This window comes from Pseudorca crassidens, chromosome 9, assembly GCF_039906515.1.
Source record: "Pseudorca crassidens isolate mPseCra1 chromosome 9, mPseCra1.hap1, whole genome shotgun sequence".
NCBI classification, from domain to species: Eukaryota; Metazoa; Chordata; class Mammalia; order Artiodactyla; family Delphinidae; genus Pseudorca; species Pseudorca crassidens.
In genome coordinates, this window is record NC_090304.1 from 94317858 (window position 1) to 94335848 (window position 17991).

General features: G+C 37.2%; 1 protein-coding gene across 6 annotated transcripts in view; it reads right to left on the reverse strand.

Annotated features, from left to right (window-relative positions):
* The window catches only part of SIK3 (SIK family kinase 3), a 245552-nt gene that overhangs the window by 89899 nt on the left and 137662 nt on the right, over positions 1-17991 (reverse strand). For all 6 annotated transcript variants that reach the window (XM_067751116.1, XM_067751115.1, XM_067751113.1 and 3 more), the window contains exon 3: positions 15438-15501. In XM_067751116.1, coding sequence (XP_067607217.1) covers positions 15438-15501 — 64 coding nt within the window. The remainder of the gene's footprint in view (positions 1-15437; positions 15502-17991) is intronic.

The window sequence follows — 17991 nt, forward strand, 5'->3', positions numbered from 1 at the left end:
CTATGGATAATCAGCCTTCCAACCAATTTCTCTGAGGACAATCCCTTTATAGACCTTGTGAAGTAAAAAGGGACAGTATTCTACAAGAGATCAGGAAGTAATGTAAACTCGTCTGAGTCCCCACTAGCTTCAGACTACCATGGGACGTGCTAGGGTACCTGGTAAACCCCTTTCTGCCTCTCTTGCCTTCATAACCTCTAGCTAACAAGGCTTTGAGCCTTCTACATTCATTTCCTACCAAAATTACTATTTTTACTGATGACAACACAACCGGGCATGGGTTTTTTTGTCTTTCATTCCAAATCAAGTCAGCTGCCCCTGGCAACAAAGATGCTAGTTTTAAGGCCAGCCCAGCCTTGGATTACATTATGTTTCCCCCTGGGGAAGAGGTGCAGGATGTAGGGGCTCAGGAAGGAAAGCCAAAGACTCCCACTGTTCCTACCACAAGTTCAAAAGATTTTCATGAATTAAGCTTCTCAATTTGATGTTTGCTACTGGTTCATTTTCAGAGCCCTAAATGGGTGTTTCTAACAATTTTGTCTAGTTTTATATTTTTTCTTTGGAGAGAAGATATTCTTAACTCTGTTACCATCACTTTTTTTTTTAATATTTATTTTATTATTTATTTGGTTGTGCCGGGCCTTAGTTGCAGCAGGCGGGCTCCATGGTTGCAGCTTGCTGGCTCCTTAGTTGCGGCACGTGTGCTCCTTAGTTGCAGCCGACAGGTTCCTTAGTTGTGGCTCACCAGCTCCTTAGTTGCGACAGGCAGGCTCCTTAGTTGTGGCATGCAAACTCTTAGTTGCGGCATGTGTGTGGGATCTAGTTCCCTGACCAGGGATGGAACCCGGGCCCCCTGCATTGGGAGCGTGGAGTCTTAACCACTGTGCCACCAGGGAAGTCCCACCATCACTTTTATTTATCTTATTTTCAATTGCTACGTCTGTACATATTTTAGAGTTCATTTATTATATTATATAACATTTATGCACTCATACCTCACCCCATTACATTCTGATTTCTATTCTTATTACACTAGTGAAACAGCTCTCTTTAAGAATACTGAGAACATCTTTGTCTCAAAGCCAGAAGTTACCTTGCATTCCTTATCATATTTGACTTTTCTACAGCATTTAATACTGCTCCTTTTTGAAATTCCTATTTTCCTTGGTTTTTATAACACCACAGTCTTATTTCATCGACAGTGGCTTTTCATATTTTATGGCCTCATTTTCAACTTAAATACAAATACTGATGGTAAGAAGGGTTTCATCCTTAAACCTATTCTTTCATCTTTAAACATACTGATGACCAACTACCATCTATCTGCTGATGGAAACAAAATCCCTAGGCTCTATCTTATCCCTGATTTCCAGATTTCTATATCCAATTACTTGACGGACAACTTTCACCTAACTGGTGCCTCAAACTAAATATGTCTAAAACAACACACTTCATCTGATCTGTTTTTTTTTTTTAATTTATTTTATTTATTTATTTTTGGCTGTGTTGGGTCTTCGTTATGGTGCACGGGCTTCTCATTGCAGTGGCTTCTCTTGTTACGGAGCATGGGCTCTAGGTACGTGGGCTTCAGTAGTTATGGCATGCAAGCTCAGTAGTCGTGGCTCGCGGGCTCTAGAGCACAGGCTCAGTAGTTGTGGCACACAGGCTTAGTTGCTCCGCGGCATGTGGGATCCTCCGGGACTAGGGCTCGAACCCGTGTCCCCTGCATTGGCAGGCGGATTGCTAACCCCTGGGCCACCAGGGAAGTCCCATCTGATCTGTTTTTAACCCTGGTATTCTTTATCTCAATAAATGACACTACTACTGTCAAAAACAGGATCAGAAATCTAAAAATCATCTTACTGCCCTCTTAACGCATTTTCTCCTTTACCTAGCACTGTACTTCCCAATAGTTTAGTAACCTTTGATATGCTTAATTAATCTAAAATTTCAGGAATACTGCCTACTTCTTTTACATAAACAATGATAAAATAAAAAGCCTTGAGGAGAAAAGGTGAAGTTGTTATTATATAAGTAGAGGAAATGCTACTAATTTATACATACTAGCTCTGCAAACAAGCTATTGCCTATGCCTAAATCTCACAGTAATAATACCCATCTAAGAAAATCTGTCTCACCCTCTTTTTAAATGGGGACTTATAACAAGAGAGTAAAAAAGACTTCATGTTAAGATTGTTTTGCTGCTATGTCTATGATCTATTTTCAAAACAGAAATTTGGTTTATAGTTATAATAAAAGATCCTCCCAGAAATACTTTATTGAAGTCATTCTACATGGAAGAACAGATTCTTCAATCTGGTGAATGGGAAAGAACATATACTCTGGAGTCAGGTAATCCTCAGCTCTGTTACTGATTAGTTATAGGACTTTGGCAAATTATTTAGTGTTCCTGAACTCCAGTTTCTTTGTCTGTAAGATGATGGCAAAAATATCTATGTTACAAGATTATTGTGAAGTTAAAATGAAAAAGATGAAGTCACTACCTTACTTCAATACGTCATCATTCTTAAGTATTACTATACAGTCTCCTAACTGGTCTTAGAATGTTCCATCCCAATTCTTCCTTATATGGCAATGATTCAAGATGAAATTCAATTCTTTTACATGGTTGGTTCATTCATTCATTCACTTACTCTTTCAGTAGTTACTGATCATTTCCCTCAGTAATACTTGAGTCCAACAGTATGAACTGGAGAGCAAGAGGAGCCATGGAGTTGAATGGTGAGCAAAAACAGACATGGCCCCTAAACTTGTGGAGTTTGGTGCCTGGTGGGAGAGAGAATCCACTACATAATTACAGAAAGAAATGTAAAACCGAACTGATATCAGTACTGCCAAGAAAGGATACAGTACAATGAGAGGGTGTGATAGGGGACTTGGCCAAGTCAGAGAAGTCTTACAAAGCTCTTTACTATGGAGCCTTTCCTATCAAACCAGCCTTATTTGCGGCCATTTTCTCATACATAGCCTATATTAAAACCATACTAAACAACTAAATGAATATGAAATACGCCACGTTCTCTCTCCTCTTGAAATCTTTTGAACATGCTACAGCATTTCTGAAATACCTTGCTCCCCCAGTTAATTCCAGAAAGTATCCAAAGATACAGTTCTTACACTACTTCTTTAAAGCCTTCACCACCCATGACATTAATATTAATCACCTGATTATGTTGGGGTATGCCAATTCCTCTACCTGACAACTGATAACATTTGTAAATCATTAATATTAATGATTTAATATTAATATTTAATATTAATATTAATTAATATTCTGAGATTATGCCAAAATCCTGTCCCCATCTGTATTAGTTCCCTTAGGGTGCTGAAACAAATTACTACAAAATAGGTAGCTTAAAACAACTGTAGTTTATTCACTCACAGTTTTGGAAGCAAGAAATCCAAAATCAAGTTATCAGCAGGGACTCACTCTACCTGGAGGTTCTAGGAAAGAATCTTTTCTACACCTCTTCTAGCTTCTGGTCACTGTCAGTTTTCCTTCACTTGTGGCTGCATCACTCCAATCCACTTTCTTCTTTTTCAAGATTGTTTTGGCTATTCTGGGTCTTTGTAATTCTACATAAATTTGGAATAAGGATATCAATTTCTACAAAAATGTCAGCTTAGATTCTGATGGGGACTGCATTGAATCTGTACATCAATTTGAACAGCACTGTCATCTTAACAATGTTAACTTTTACAATCAATGAACATGGGATGTTTTTCCAATCATTTAGATGGTCTTAAATATCTTTCATCATTGTTTTATACTTTTTTGTACTTTTCAGAGTATAAGATTTGTACTTCTTTTGTTAAATGTATTCGTAAGGGGCTTCCCTGGTGGTGCAGTGGTTGAGAGTCCGCCTGCCGATGCAGGGGATACGGGTTCGTGCCCCGGTCCGGGAAGATCCCACATGCCGCGGAGCGGCTGGGCCTGTGAGCCATGGCCACTGAGCCTGCGCGTCCAGAGCCTGTGCTCTGCAATGGGAGAGGACACAACAGTGAGAGGCCCGTGTACCGCAAAAAAAAAAAAAAAAAATGTATTTGTAAGAATGTTATTTTATTAATGCTATTGTAAACTGAACCGTCTTATTTCTTTCATTCTCACATTGTTCACTGTAAGGATATGGGAATACAATTGAACATATTACTCTTGCATCCTGCAACCCTGCTAAACTCTTATATAGTTCTTACAGTTTTTTAGTGGATTTGTTATGATTTTCCATATACAAGATCACGTTGTCTGTGAATAAACTGTTTTACTTTTTCCCTTTCCAACCTAGTGCCTTTTATATCTCTTTCTTGCCTAACTGCTATGGCTAGAACCTCTAGTACGATGTTTAAATAGAAGTGGAGAGAGATGAAATCTTTGTCTTCTTCCTATCTGTGGGGGAAAACATCTAGTCATTCACCATTAAGTGTGATGTTAGTTGTGAGTTTTCAGACATCCTTTATCAGATTAAAGAAGTTCCCTTCTATTTCTAGTTCGTTGAATATTTTTATCATGAAAGAGTGTTGGATTCTATCAAGCACGTTTCTTCATATATTGAGATGATCATGTTATCTTTCTAAATTTTAAATGTATTGGACTATATATAGTTGATTTACAATGCTGTTAGTTTCACATGTATAGCAAAGTGATTCAGTTATACATATACATATATTCATTATTTTTTAGATTCTTTTCTCATATAGATTATCACAGAATATTGAGTAGAGTTCCATGTGCTATACGGTTGGTCCTTATTAGTTATCTATCTTATATGTAGTATTGTGTGTGTGTTCATCCGAAGCTCCTAATTTATCCCTCCCCCTACGTTTCCCCTTTGGTAACCATAAGTTTGTTTTTGATATCTCTAAGTCTGTTTCGGGTTTGTAAATAAGTTCATTTGTATCATTTTTTAAAAATTTGATGCCACATATGAGTGATATCATATGATATTTGTCTTTCTCTGTCTGAGTTACTTCATTTAGTATGATAATTTCTACATCACCCTTGTTGCTGCAAATGGCATTATTCCATTCTTTTTTATGGCTGAGTAATATTCCATAGTAAATAGGTACCACATCTTCTTTATCCATTCCTCTGTTGACATTTAGGTTACTTCCATGTCTTGGCTATTGTAAACAGTGCTGCAATAAACACTGGGGTGCATGTATCCTTTCGGATTACAGTTTTCTCTGGATGTATGTCCAGGAGTGGGACTGCTCGGTCATATAGTAGTTCTATTTTTAGATTTTTAAGGAACCTCCATACTGTCCTCCATGGTGGTTGTACCAATTTGTACCAATTTACATTCCCACCAGCAGTGTAGGAGGGTTCCTCTTTCTCCACATCCCCTCCAGCATTTATTGTCTGTAGACTTTTTGATGATGGCCATCCTGACCAGTGCAAGGTGATACCTCACTGTAGTTTTAATTTGCATTTCTCTGATAATCACTGATATTGAGCATCTTTTCATGTGCTCTTTGGCCATCTGTAAGTCTTCTTTGGAGAAATATCTTTTCAGGTCTTCTGCCCATTTTTTGATTGGGTTGTTTGTTTTTTTGACTTAGAGCTGCATGAGCTGTTTGTATATTTTGGAGATTAATCCACTGCCAGTTGCTTCATTTGCAAACATTTTCTCACATTCTGTAGGTTGTCTTTTTGTTTGTTAATGGTTTCCTTTGCTGTGCAGAAGCTAAGTTAAACTAGGTCCCATTTGTTTATTTTTGTTTTTATTTTCATTACTCTAGGAGGTGGATCAAAAAAGATACTGCTGTGATTCATGTAAAAGAGTGTTCTGCCGATGTTTTCCCCTAAGAGTTTTATAGTGTTTGACATTATATTTAGGTCTTTGTTCCATTTTGAGTTTATTTTTGTGTATGGTGTTAGAGAATGTTCTAATTTCATCCTTTTACATGTAGCTGTCCAGTTTTCCCAGGCCCACTTCTTTACTCCACTTTACATGCTTGCCTGTTTTATCATAGATTAATTGACCATAGGTGCATGGGAGATGATATGTTACCTTGTATTTTCTTTTATTGATATGATGTATTACATTCATGAATTCTGATATGGTGAACCAACCTTGCATTTCTTGCATGTGGATAAATTCTACTTGATCACAGTGTATAATTCTTTTTATATGTTGCTGGATTTCATTTGTAAGTATTCTGTCGAATATTTTTGCATCCATAGTCATAAGAGAGACTGGTCTGTAGTGTTTTTGTGTTTTTTTTTTGCGGTACGCGGGCCTCTCACTGTTGTGGCCTCTCCCGTTCGGAGCACAGGCTCCGGACGCACAGGCTCAGCAGCCATGGCTCACAGGTCCAGCCACTCTGTGGCATATGGGACCTTCCCGGACCGGGGCACGAACCCACATCCCCTGCATCGGCAGGTGGACTCTCAACCACTGCACCACCAGGTAAGCCCCTGTAGTGTTTTTTTTTCTTTTCCTTGTGAAGTCCTTGTCTGGTATTGGTATCAAGTATATATCAAGTGTGTGTGTGTATATATATATATATATATATATATATATATATATATGTATGTATGTATATGTATGTGTATGTATCAAGTACTCCCTCTTCTACTTTTAGAAGAGTTTGTGAACATTTGCTGTTAACTCTTTTCTAAATATTTGGTAGAGTTCAGCAATGATCCTCCAGACTTGGACTTTCTTTATGGGTGGTCTTTTGATTCCTGCTTCTATCTCTTCACTTGATATAGATCTATTCAGATTGTCTATTTCTTCTTGAGTCAGTTTCAGTAGTTTGTGTCTTTCTAGGAATTTTTCCATTTTATCTAGGTTAATTGTTCGTGTACAATTGTTCAAGTATTCCTTTATAATAACTGTTATTAATTTAGGGTCAGTAGTAGTATCTCTTCTTTCACTTCTGATTCTAGTGTTTGAGTGTTTCTTTTTTTCTTGGCCAATCTAACTAAAGATTTGTCAATTTTGTTGATCATTTCAAAGAACTAGCTTTTGGTTTCATTGATTTCCTCTATTTTTTTCTATTTTCTATTTCATTAAATTCTGCTATAATTATTATTCCCTTCCTTCAGCTTGATCTTAGGTTTGGTTTGCTCTTACTCTTCCACTGTCGTAAGGTAGAAGACTAGGTAATTGATCTTTCTTATTATAGGCATTCTACAGTTATAAACTTCCCTCTAAGCACTCCTTTAGTTGCATCCCACAGGTTTTGATATGTTGTCTTTATTTTCATCCATCTCAAAGTACTTTCTGAATTTGCCTTTGACTTCTTCTTTGACCCATTGCTTACTTTAAAATACACTGCTTAATTTTTACATATTTGTGAGTTCCCCAAAGTTTTCCTGCTATTCATTTCTAATATCACTCCGCTGTGGTTGTAAAACATTTTGTATTACTGCTAAAATTGAATAAGTTTAAATTTTATGCAGGTTTGTTTTATGGCCTAGTATATGGTCTATCTTTGAGAATGTCCTGTGTTTACCTGATAAGCATATATATAGTATTGTTGTTAGGTGGAGTGTTCTATAGATGTCTGTTAGGTATAGTTGGTTTACAGTATTGGTCAAGTCTTATTTTTCCTGTTGATCTTCTGTCTACTTTTTCTGTCCATTATTGCAAGTAGAGTATTGAAGCTTCCAACTATTGTCACTGTCTATTTCTCCCTTCATTTCTGTCAGTTTTTGTTTTACGCATTTTAGTGCTCTGTTATTAGATACATGTTTATAACTGTTATAGTTTCCTAATGTATTACCTTCTTATTATAGAATGTCCCTCTTTATCTCTAATAGTAGAAATAAAGCTATTGTGTTTTAAAGTCTATTTTGTCTGATATCAACGTAGCCATTTGAGCTTTCTCATCATTGCTGTTTGCATGATATATAATTTTCCATCCTTTTACTTTCAGTATATTTGTATCTTTGAATTTAAAGTATGTTTCTTGTAGACAGCATACACTGGACCATGTGTTTTTAGTCAGTCTAACAATCATTGCCTTTGCATTAAATTATCCCACCCATTTACACTTAATATAAGTATTGATAATAGCTGGATTTATACCTGCTGTTTTACTTATTGTTTTCCACATATTTTATGTCTTTTTTTGTTTTCTATACCACCATTACTGCTTTCTTCTGCATTAAGTGAATATTTTTTAATGAAGCATTTCAACTTCTTTAATGATTTTTTACATTATAATTTTCTGAGGGTTTTTTTTAAAATGACTGCTCTAGTGTTTAGCATGTATATTTTATCTTATCCAAATGAGCTTCTGATTTACACCAGGTGATTATATAGAAGGGTTTCTGCTTTATAACATCATTTCTTTTACCCCCTTTTTTAGTGTTTTTGCAATAAAATTACATCAATTAATGTTACAAATGCAACAATACATTGCTATATAATTATTTCTGTGCCATGTGTAATGACTTCCTTAGCCTAATGCAGTTTTTCTCACACACATATCCTTTGTACCGTTATTGACAAATATATTACACATATATTACATTATAGCCTTAACAATGTATTTTATATTCAATTTATTTTTAAACAGGTTAAAAGAAAAAAGGAGAAAGTATGCATCTCTTATGACTTTTATAATTACATAATGACACTTATTGGTGCCCTTTGTTTATTGTGTGAACTCAAATTACCATCTGAGGTCACCTGCTTTTACCTTGAAGAACTTCTTTTAGTATTTCCTGTAAGGTGTATCTGTCAGAAACAAATTTGCTCAGTATATATATTTTTCTTTATTTTTTGGCTGCGTTGGGTTTTCATTGCTGGGAGCGGGCTTTCTTTAGTTGCAGTGAGCGGGGTCTACTCTTCATTGCACTGCTTCGGCTTCTCATTGTGATGGCTTCTCTTGTTGCAGAGCACGGGCTCTAGGCAGGCGGGCTTCAGTAGTTGCAGCACGTGGGCTCAGTAGTTGTGGCTCGCGGGCTCCAGGGCGCAGGCTCAGTAGTTGTGGCGCACGGGTTTAGTTGCTCTGCGGTATGTGGGATCTTCCCAGACCAGGGCTCGAACCTGTGTTCCCTGCATTGGCAGGCAGATTCTTAACCACTGTGCCACCAGTGAAGTCCCTCCCTCAGTTTCTGATTATCTGAGAAAGTCTATTTCACCTCCATTTTTGAAATATATGTTCACTGGTATAGGATTTTGATTAATAGTTTTTTTTTTCCTTTCAGGGCTTTAAAAATGTTATCCTATTGCCTTCTGGCCTCCGTTGTCTCTGCTGAAAAGTCTGCTATCTAAACCTACAGAACTCCCTTTAAGTGACGCATCATTTTTCTCTTGATGCTTTCAATATTTTGTCTTTGACTTTCACTATTCTTACTATGATGTATCTGTTTGTGCATCTCTTTGTGTTTAATCCTGATTGGATTTTATTGAGCTTCCTGGATATGTAAGTTATTGTTTTTCAATAAATTTATGAAGTTTACAGTCATTATTTCCTTGCATATTTTTTCTGCTCCTTTCTCTCTTCTCCTGGTACGCCCATTATAAATATGTTGGAGCATGTGATTGTATCTCACATTTCTCTGAGGCTCTATTCATTGTTCTTAATTTGTTTTTCTCTCTGTTCTTCAACTTGCATAAAAAGTCTATCTACAAATTCACTTCTTGTTCTGCAGTTCAAATCAGTTAAGCCTCTCTGATGAATTTTTTAATTTTAGTTATTTTACTTTTCAATTCCATAATTTCTTTTGATTCCTTTTTTTAAAAATTTCCATCTCTTGAACATATGTATATGTATAACTGATTCACTTTGTTATAAAGCAGAAACTAACACACCATTGTAAAGCAATTATACCCCAATAAAGATGTTAAAAATAAAAATAAAAAATAAAAAAATTTCCATCTCTTTATTGATATTCTCTATTTGATGTGACCCTATAATCATATTTTCTTTCACGACTTCAATTGTGAGTTCCTTTATGTCTGTGAACATGTCCATAATGGCTACTTTAAAGTCTTTTTTTGATAAATGTGGCCTCTCTGACAGGCAGTTTCTGTGGCCTGCTTTTTGTTGTGGCCTGGGTCATACTTTCCTGTTTCTTTATATGTTTCATAGTTTGCTGTTGTTGGAAACCAGACATTTTAGATAACATGTTGTACCACGTTTAGGTACTGGTACACCTCTACCCTTCTAGAGCATGTTCTTGTTATTTGCTTGTTTATTTGTTTAGTGACTGGCTGGATTGTTTTAGTGAAGTTTATTCCCCCATACACAGTGATCAGCTTCTAATGTTGTTCCTCAGGGGAGGCACAGCCTTGGTATATCCACCACTACCCTCAGATCACTGGATCACCATGGTTTGGGCAGGGCTCTCTTCCTGCCTTTTCTTAACCAAGCCCAGCTGTTAAAATCCAAAAACTGTGGCTGGTTGCTCTTTTTTTTTTTTTTAATATCTATTTATTTGGCTGCATCGGGTCTTAGTTGAGGCACGGGGCTTCTCTCTAGTTGTGCGCAGGCTTAGCTGCCCCATGGTATGTGGGAGCTTAGTTCCCCAATCAGGGATCAAACCTGCATCCCCTGCATTGGAAAGTGGCTTCTTAACCACTGAACTACCAGGGAAGTCCCTGGTTGTTCTATTATTTTCAACAATGCCCTGGAGCATAAACTGGTCTATAAACAATCCTATCAAGTTCTGGTTCCTTTGAAGAACAGTTTCTGAGATCAGAGTTTGATTTTTCTTCTGACCTTAGGAAGGCTCTTGTGATGTTTTACTCCCTGGTTCTTACCTGCAAACTAGCTGGCCTATACTTTAGCCTGCTCGAATCTCCTCTGAAATGCCTGTAACCACAACCTCCACAGTTCTTGTGTGTGCCTTCAGGCTTGAACTTCTTCACTCCCCATTGCAAATGAAGCCAGTTCCCTTGGGAAGAAATTAGGAGCTATATGTGTTACGGTCTGTTTCTCCCTCTGGGCAAATCTCTGAGCCAGGACTCTGAAGCTAGGCTGGGGACAATGGAAAAATTTTCCTTGAGTAACACTCCCTCTCTAGGAGCTGAGCTCAGTGCAGAGAAAAGGGACACAATCTCAATTCTCCCAGCTTGACTCTCTTGGGATGACCCACCAACTTATAAACCAAGGCAAGAGTGATCTGGGTCCCAGTATTCTCAGCATGCCACACCCAAACTCCACAAGTCAGGGCTGGGTGGAAGAAGGAGTCCCCACTGTTCAACTGCTCTCACCCAGGACTTAGCAACAGCAATAGGTAGCTGGGGCAGGATAAGAAATGCTGATGTCCAGTTCCTCCGGGAAGAAAGCCATTAGTCTAGGTGAAAGGAGGGGACCAGAGGGCAGGCCTGTGTTCTTGGCTACAGTAACCTTGAGTGTAATCTCCACCTTGCTGAGCTGGCTAGGGGGAAGAAGGAAGCAGTACTGGCTTAAAAACCACAGACACTCTTACTTCTTACTAAATTTTCACAGATATTCTTGAATAAATGTTTCTTCAGTTGCTGTTCACCCTTAGAAACATTTCCAGAGACTTTAAAAGGCTGGATTTTAGGGGTTTTTTAAATCACTTTCACCAGTTTCACTGGGGAGCAGGGCAGCAGAGCTCCTCATGCTATCCTGCCAGAAGTTGATCACCAAGGTTGCCCACTCTCACCACTCTTATTCAACATAGTTTTGGAAGTTTTAGCCACAGCAATCAGAGAAGAAAAGGAAATAAAAGGAATCCAAATCGGAAAAGAAGAAGTAAAGCTGTCACCGTTTGCAGATGACATGATACTACACATAGAGAATCCTAAAGATGCTACCAGAGAACTACTAGAGCTAATCAATGAATTTGGTAAAGTAGTAGGATACAAAATTAATGCACAGAAATCTCTGGCATTCCTATACACTAATGATGAAAAATCTGAAAGTGAAATCAAGAAAACACTCCCATTTACCAATGCAACAAAAAGAATAAAATATCTAGGAATAAACCTACCTAAGGAGACAAAAGACCTCTATGCAGAAAATTATAAGACACTGATGAAAGAAATTAAAGAGGATACAAATAGATGGAGAGATATACCATGTTCTTGGATTGGAAGAATCAACATTGTGAAAATGACTCTACTACCCAAAGCAATCTATAGATTCAAGGCAATCCCTATCAAACTACCACTGGCATTTTTCACAGAACTAGAACAAAAATTTTCAAAATTTGTATGGAAACACAAAAGACCCCGAAGAGCCAAAGCAATCTTGAGAATGAAAAACGGAGCTGGAGGAATCAGGCTCCCTGACTTCAGACTATACTACAAAGCTACAGTAATCAAGACAGTATGGTACTGGCACAAAAACAGAAAGATAGATCAATGGAACAGGATAGAAAGCCCAGAGATAAATCCATGCACATATGGACACCTTATCTTTGATAAAGGTGGCAGGAATGTACAGTGGAGAAAGGACAGCCTCTTCAATAAGTGGTGCTGGGAAAACTGGACAGCTACATGTAAAAGTATGAGATTAGATCACTCCCTAACACCATACACAAAAATAAGCTCAAAATGGATTGAAGACCTAAATGTAAGGCCAGAAACTATCAAACTCTTAGAGGAAAACATAGGCAGAACACTCTATGACATAAATCACAGCAAGATCCTTTCTGACTCACCTCCTAGAAAAATGGAAATAAAAACAAAAATAAACAAATGGGACCTAATGAAACTTCAAAGCTTTTGCTCAGCAAAGGAAACCATAAACAAGACAAAAAGGCAACCCTGAGAATGGGAGAAAATATTTGCAAATGAAGCAACTGACAAAGGATTAATCTCCAAAATTTACAAGCAGCTCATGCAGCTCAATAATAAAGAAACAAACAACCCAATCCAAAAATGGGCAGAAGACCTAAATAGACATTTCTCCAAAGAAGATATACAGATTGCCAACAAACACACGAAAGAATGCTCAACATCATTAATCATTAGAGAAATGCAAATCAAAACTACAATGAGATATCATCTCACACCAGTCAGAATGGCCATCATCAAAAAATCTAGAAACAATAAATGCTGGAGAGGGTGTGGAGAAAAGGGAACACTCTTGCACTGCTGGTGGGAATGTGAATTGGTTCAGCCACTATGGAGAACAGTATGGAGGTTCCTTAAAAAACTACAAATAGAACTACTATATGACCCAGCAATCCCACTACTGGGCATATACCCTGAGAAAACCAAAATTCAAAAAGAGTCATGTACCAAAATGTTCATTGCAGCTCTATTTACAATAGCCTGGAGATGGAAACAACCTAAGTGCCCATCATCGGATGAATGGATAAAGAAGATGTGGCACATGTATACAATGGAATATTACTCAGCCATAAAAAGAAACAAAATTGAGCTATTTGTAATGAGGTGGATAGACCTAGAGTCTGTCATACAGAGTGAAGTAAGTCAGAAAGAAAAAGACAAATACCGTATGCTAACACATATATATGGAAGTTAAGAAAAAAAAAATGTCATGAAGAACCTAGGGGTAAGACAGGAATAAAGACACAGACCTACTGGAGAACGGACTTGAGGATATGGGGAGGGGGAAGGGTGAGCTGTGACAGGGCGAGAGAGAGGCATGGACATATATACACTAACAAACATAAGGTAGATAGCTAGTGGGAAGCAGCCGCATGGCACAGGGATATTGGCTCGGTGCTTTGTGACCGCCTGGAGGGGTGGGATAGGGAGGGTGGGAGGGAGGGAGACGCAAGAGGGAAGAGATATGGGAACATATGTATATGTATAACTGATTCACTTTGTTATAAAGCAGAAACTAACACACCATTGTAAAGCAATTATACCCCAATAAAGATGTTAAAAAAAAAAAAAGTTGATCACCCATTTGTCATTTAACATGGAGGTGAAGGAAGCAAAGTGCTGGGGCCGTATATGTGCTATCTCATTTTATCTTCACAACTGTAAGGCAGATATGACAGATCTGACTTTTATAGACCATGAAACTGAGTTCCAAAGTCCCAGTAAAAAAGCAAATAGTGGCAACAATCTGATTCAAAACCAGGTATAACTGCCTCCAAAGCTCATGTTCTTGATTAAGCCCGTCCCTTCATCTCTGATACAGATAGTTTTAAAAATGAGAACTCATGAGACAGTTATATCCCTGTGCAGGCACAATAATTTCTTTAGGTGATACATCAATTTCTTCCTCCTCCAGATCTTTTATAATAATACCATGAGAAGTACTACCCTGTTTCCTCATGCCTTGAGCTACATTCCCACAAAGAATCTATCTTTTATCTTTTCTGTACTTTTGAAATCTGTTTTCCTAAAGAGCAAAGTAGGTATGATGTGCACTGTGTTTGGTTCTTTGATTATTATGAACATTAAGATGACAAGGTCTCTTTGCTCCCAAGATTACCATTATGCATAAGCACAGATGCAAAGCCAAGCAAAAATGTCATTAAGAAGTGATACCTCCTTTAAAAAAGACTCACACTTATTTTGAAGATTCTTAGATACAAAATTGTCAGATTTATGGGGAAAGTTTAACATACCAAAATATTCATAGTCACAACTCACAGTCATTAATGAGAAGATTCCACTTTAAAAGTGATATCATGCTCTTTAATATATTTTAAAAAACGAAGTGCCAATATTTTGAAAATTAAAAAAATTCTTACCATCCAGATTTAAACTAAAACAAAATCTAAAAAAATAAACTAAATAAACCTAAAATATATAAGAAGAAACCTTTCTCTATATTCACATGCCAAAAAAGAAATAAAATTTAAAAATAAAAAGACATGTCAATCTAGATTTGAAAGTTTAGTCATTATCTCTATTTGGCTCCATTTATCATTGTTACCAAAAAAAAAAATGGGGGGTGCCAGTTTTTACCACCTCAAAAAGTCATATTTCCTGGTAACAAATTCTCCTGCTTAATTCTGATGTTGTGCTAACCTAAGTGTTAGAGGAAAAAAAGAATAGCTACTGAAGACAAAACGTCCTAAATTACAAGAATCATTAAGGGAACTGTGAACACGTGGTAAGGAATAGAGTTACATGTTATATTTAAATAAATGTTAAAGAATGCATTAGGGTGAGACTGTTTGCTCCGAGTGGCTATTTCACACACAACAGAGGCCCACCACACTTGTAAGTGTTCTGTCACACTTGGTCACCCCAATTAGAATCTGGCAATAGGAAAGACCCTCAAAAGTTCAGAGAAATGTTTGTTTTTGAAGATCTTTAATCTCAACCATCAACACCTTACTGAAATAAACAAAACACCTTTGCTAAGGAAACAAAGATGGTGAAGACTTAAAAGAGATGAATCAAAAATAATTAAAATTACTTTGTTGATAGAAAATGACAGCACTGGAGGACAGCATCAAGTCACAGCTGCTCAAGTGACAACGGCATCGAACGGCTATTTTAAGTTTGCCGTGGTGTGCTCAATGGCTGTTTGAAGAATGCAGTAAATGTACTTACCAAATATTTCCCCTCCACTAGCATATTCTGTCACCAGATAAATCATCCGTTCTGTCTCCATAACCTGGTGCAAAGGCAGGAAAGTGACAGTGATACAAATGACAGGCTGATATCACAGGAAGAGAAACGAATGAATCTTCTTTTGTCATTTGAAGTATTAATAACCATTACTGCCTAAAGGAAACTTAAAACATCAGGGGATTGGGAGGGTGACAGACATAAACGTTATTAAGAAGAAAGGGGGGAAACAGGTATTCCTCCAAGTTCTTAAAAGTAGGAAATATTTCCTACTTGTGAGAGTCCTTTTGTCATCCCAGGAGGCCTCTGCAACCTTTTAAGCTCCACAAAACTGAGAAGCGAAGAAGCCGCCAAGAACCAAAAAGTTCACATTCGACAGTGATCACCTGAAGCTCAAAAATGTCCCCCGCAAAACCCAACCAAAACAAAACTTAGGGAGAACAACAGGAATCACCTAAGAACTGCACAAATATCACATATGGCTGTGCTTTTTTAAAATGGAAATGACAACTTTCCTGTCCACCATCCTTTTATTCAAAACTGGGAACGATAATATAAATATTCAACACTTCAATAATATAAACGACTTACTTGTATTTTTATCTTAGTCTCTATTTTGCCACTGTTTACAAAATTAGTTGTAGTGTGTTGTCAGTTCCTTCTTCCTTTTTACCTTTTTCATTAAATATTTATTAAAGTAATATATGAGTATATATGTTCATTATAAACATTTTAAATACCCAGTATATAAACAAAAGACCAAAGGTTTTCCTCTTTCCAACCCCCTCCATTTTATTCCTCAGTGGAAACACTGTTTATAGCTTATTCTATAACATTTTAGAGCAGTGCTGTCCAATAGAAACATTGTGAGTCTCATATAAAATTTTAACTTTTCTAGTAGCCACATTAGAAAAGAAAAAGTTAATTCTAATAATATATTTTATTATCATTAATATTATTTCAAAAATTTTTAATTGTAAACAGCTCCAATTTTTATATTTACATTAATATTAAGTGAAAGTAAAAATCCAGTTCCTCATTCACTCTAGCCACATGTTAATACACAATAACCACATGTGGCTAGTGGCTATCATAGTAGGCAATACAGTTTTACACTTTCACTATGCTTCAAGGTTAATTATTTTATCAAATCATTCCCTAGTCACTTTATTTTTGACATCTCTATACGTTAATACCATAACAGTATCATACATTACCTTATAATAATAGATCTATTTCTTCTTTTCAATAGTTTCATAGTACTCCATTGTATGTATGCATATTCTTTTAATTTTTCAATCTAATAACTGTGTCATTTTTTTCACTTTAATTTAAAAACTCTCTATAGACTGGTGATACTAGCCCACTGTTACATGTATTGCTTCCAAGTTCTTTATATGTTGACTTATATAACAAAAAGTAAGTACCCTAAATATATGCAGTTGTTTAGGAAAAAAAAGAAAAGGAAAAAAAATGTCATAATGTATATCTCCTTTGTACCAGGCCTTTTATTGACTGCAAATCTTTTAAATTTTATTGAAGTACAGTTGATTTACAGTGTTGTTTTTAATTTCAGATTTTTTTGAAAAGAACTTTGCAGGAGTTCAAAAACTTTCCTATATAGTTATCTATATTTGGCTCACTCTATAAACCCGAAGAGACTAAAGCTTTAACAAATGACCTGAAAACTGCCTTGACAACTCAACAGCCATTCTTCATCTTGGCAGTTCAGAATCTCCCATTAACAATATTAGCTGCCAGAGAGCAAAATTAAAGCTTAAGAAAGGGCAATGTTCAAAGCCAGGGCTGAAAGTATATAAACCTTATAGGCTAACGAAATCTTGGGTAAGAAAGGTAAATTTGCAGATTTCAGTTATAAGGTTAGTACCTATAAGTTAACCTCTTGAGAAAGATCAGCCTAATAAGCTCTACAACTATTTAAAGATGATTTACTTTAAAAAGTGAGGTCAAGGGCTTCCCTGGTGGCGCAGTGGTTGAGAGTCCACCTGCCGATGCAGGGGACACGGGTTCGTGCCCCGGTCCGGGAAGATGCCACATGCCACAGAGCGGCTGGGCCCGTGAGCCATGGCCACTGAGCCTGCGCGTCCGGAGCCTGTGCTCCGCAACGGGAGAGGCCACAGCGGTGAGAGGCCCGCGTACCACAAGAAGAAAAAAAAAAAAAAAAAGTGAGGTCAAGAAGTTTACTCAACCTGTCAGGATAGGAAGGAAGCAGAGGTTAGACACCTCTGAGTTTGCAGATACAGGTCTTCAGACAACCCCAGAAACCTTTCATGGGTTTCCTTCTGGGGTACAGTGGAGGTGTGGGTCAACATAATTTAGTGTGATAGATTTCAACAAGCCTGCTCCTGCTGATCTAATTCATTTCATTATGTGAGCAGCTGACGCCAGAGACGAGCCCTAACACTGTAGCCTTAACCGTATACACTAATATCAAGACATGCTTTCTTTCCCATGAAAGCAACAGACTATGAAAGCTTCCTCTTTGGGCCTTGGTCAATGTACTCTTCACACTCTT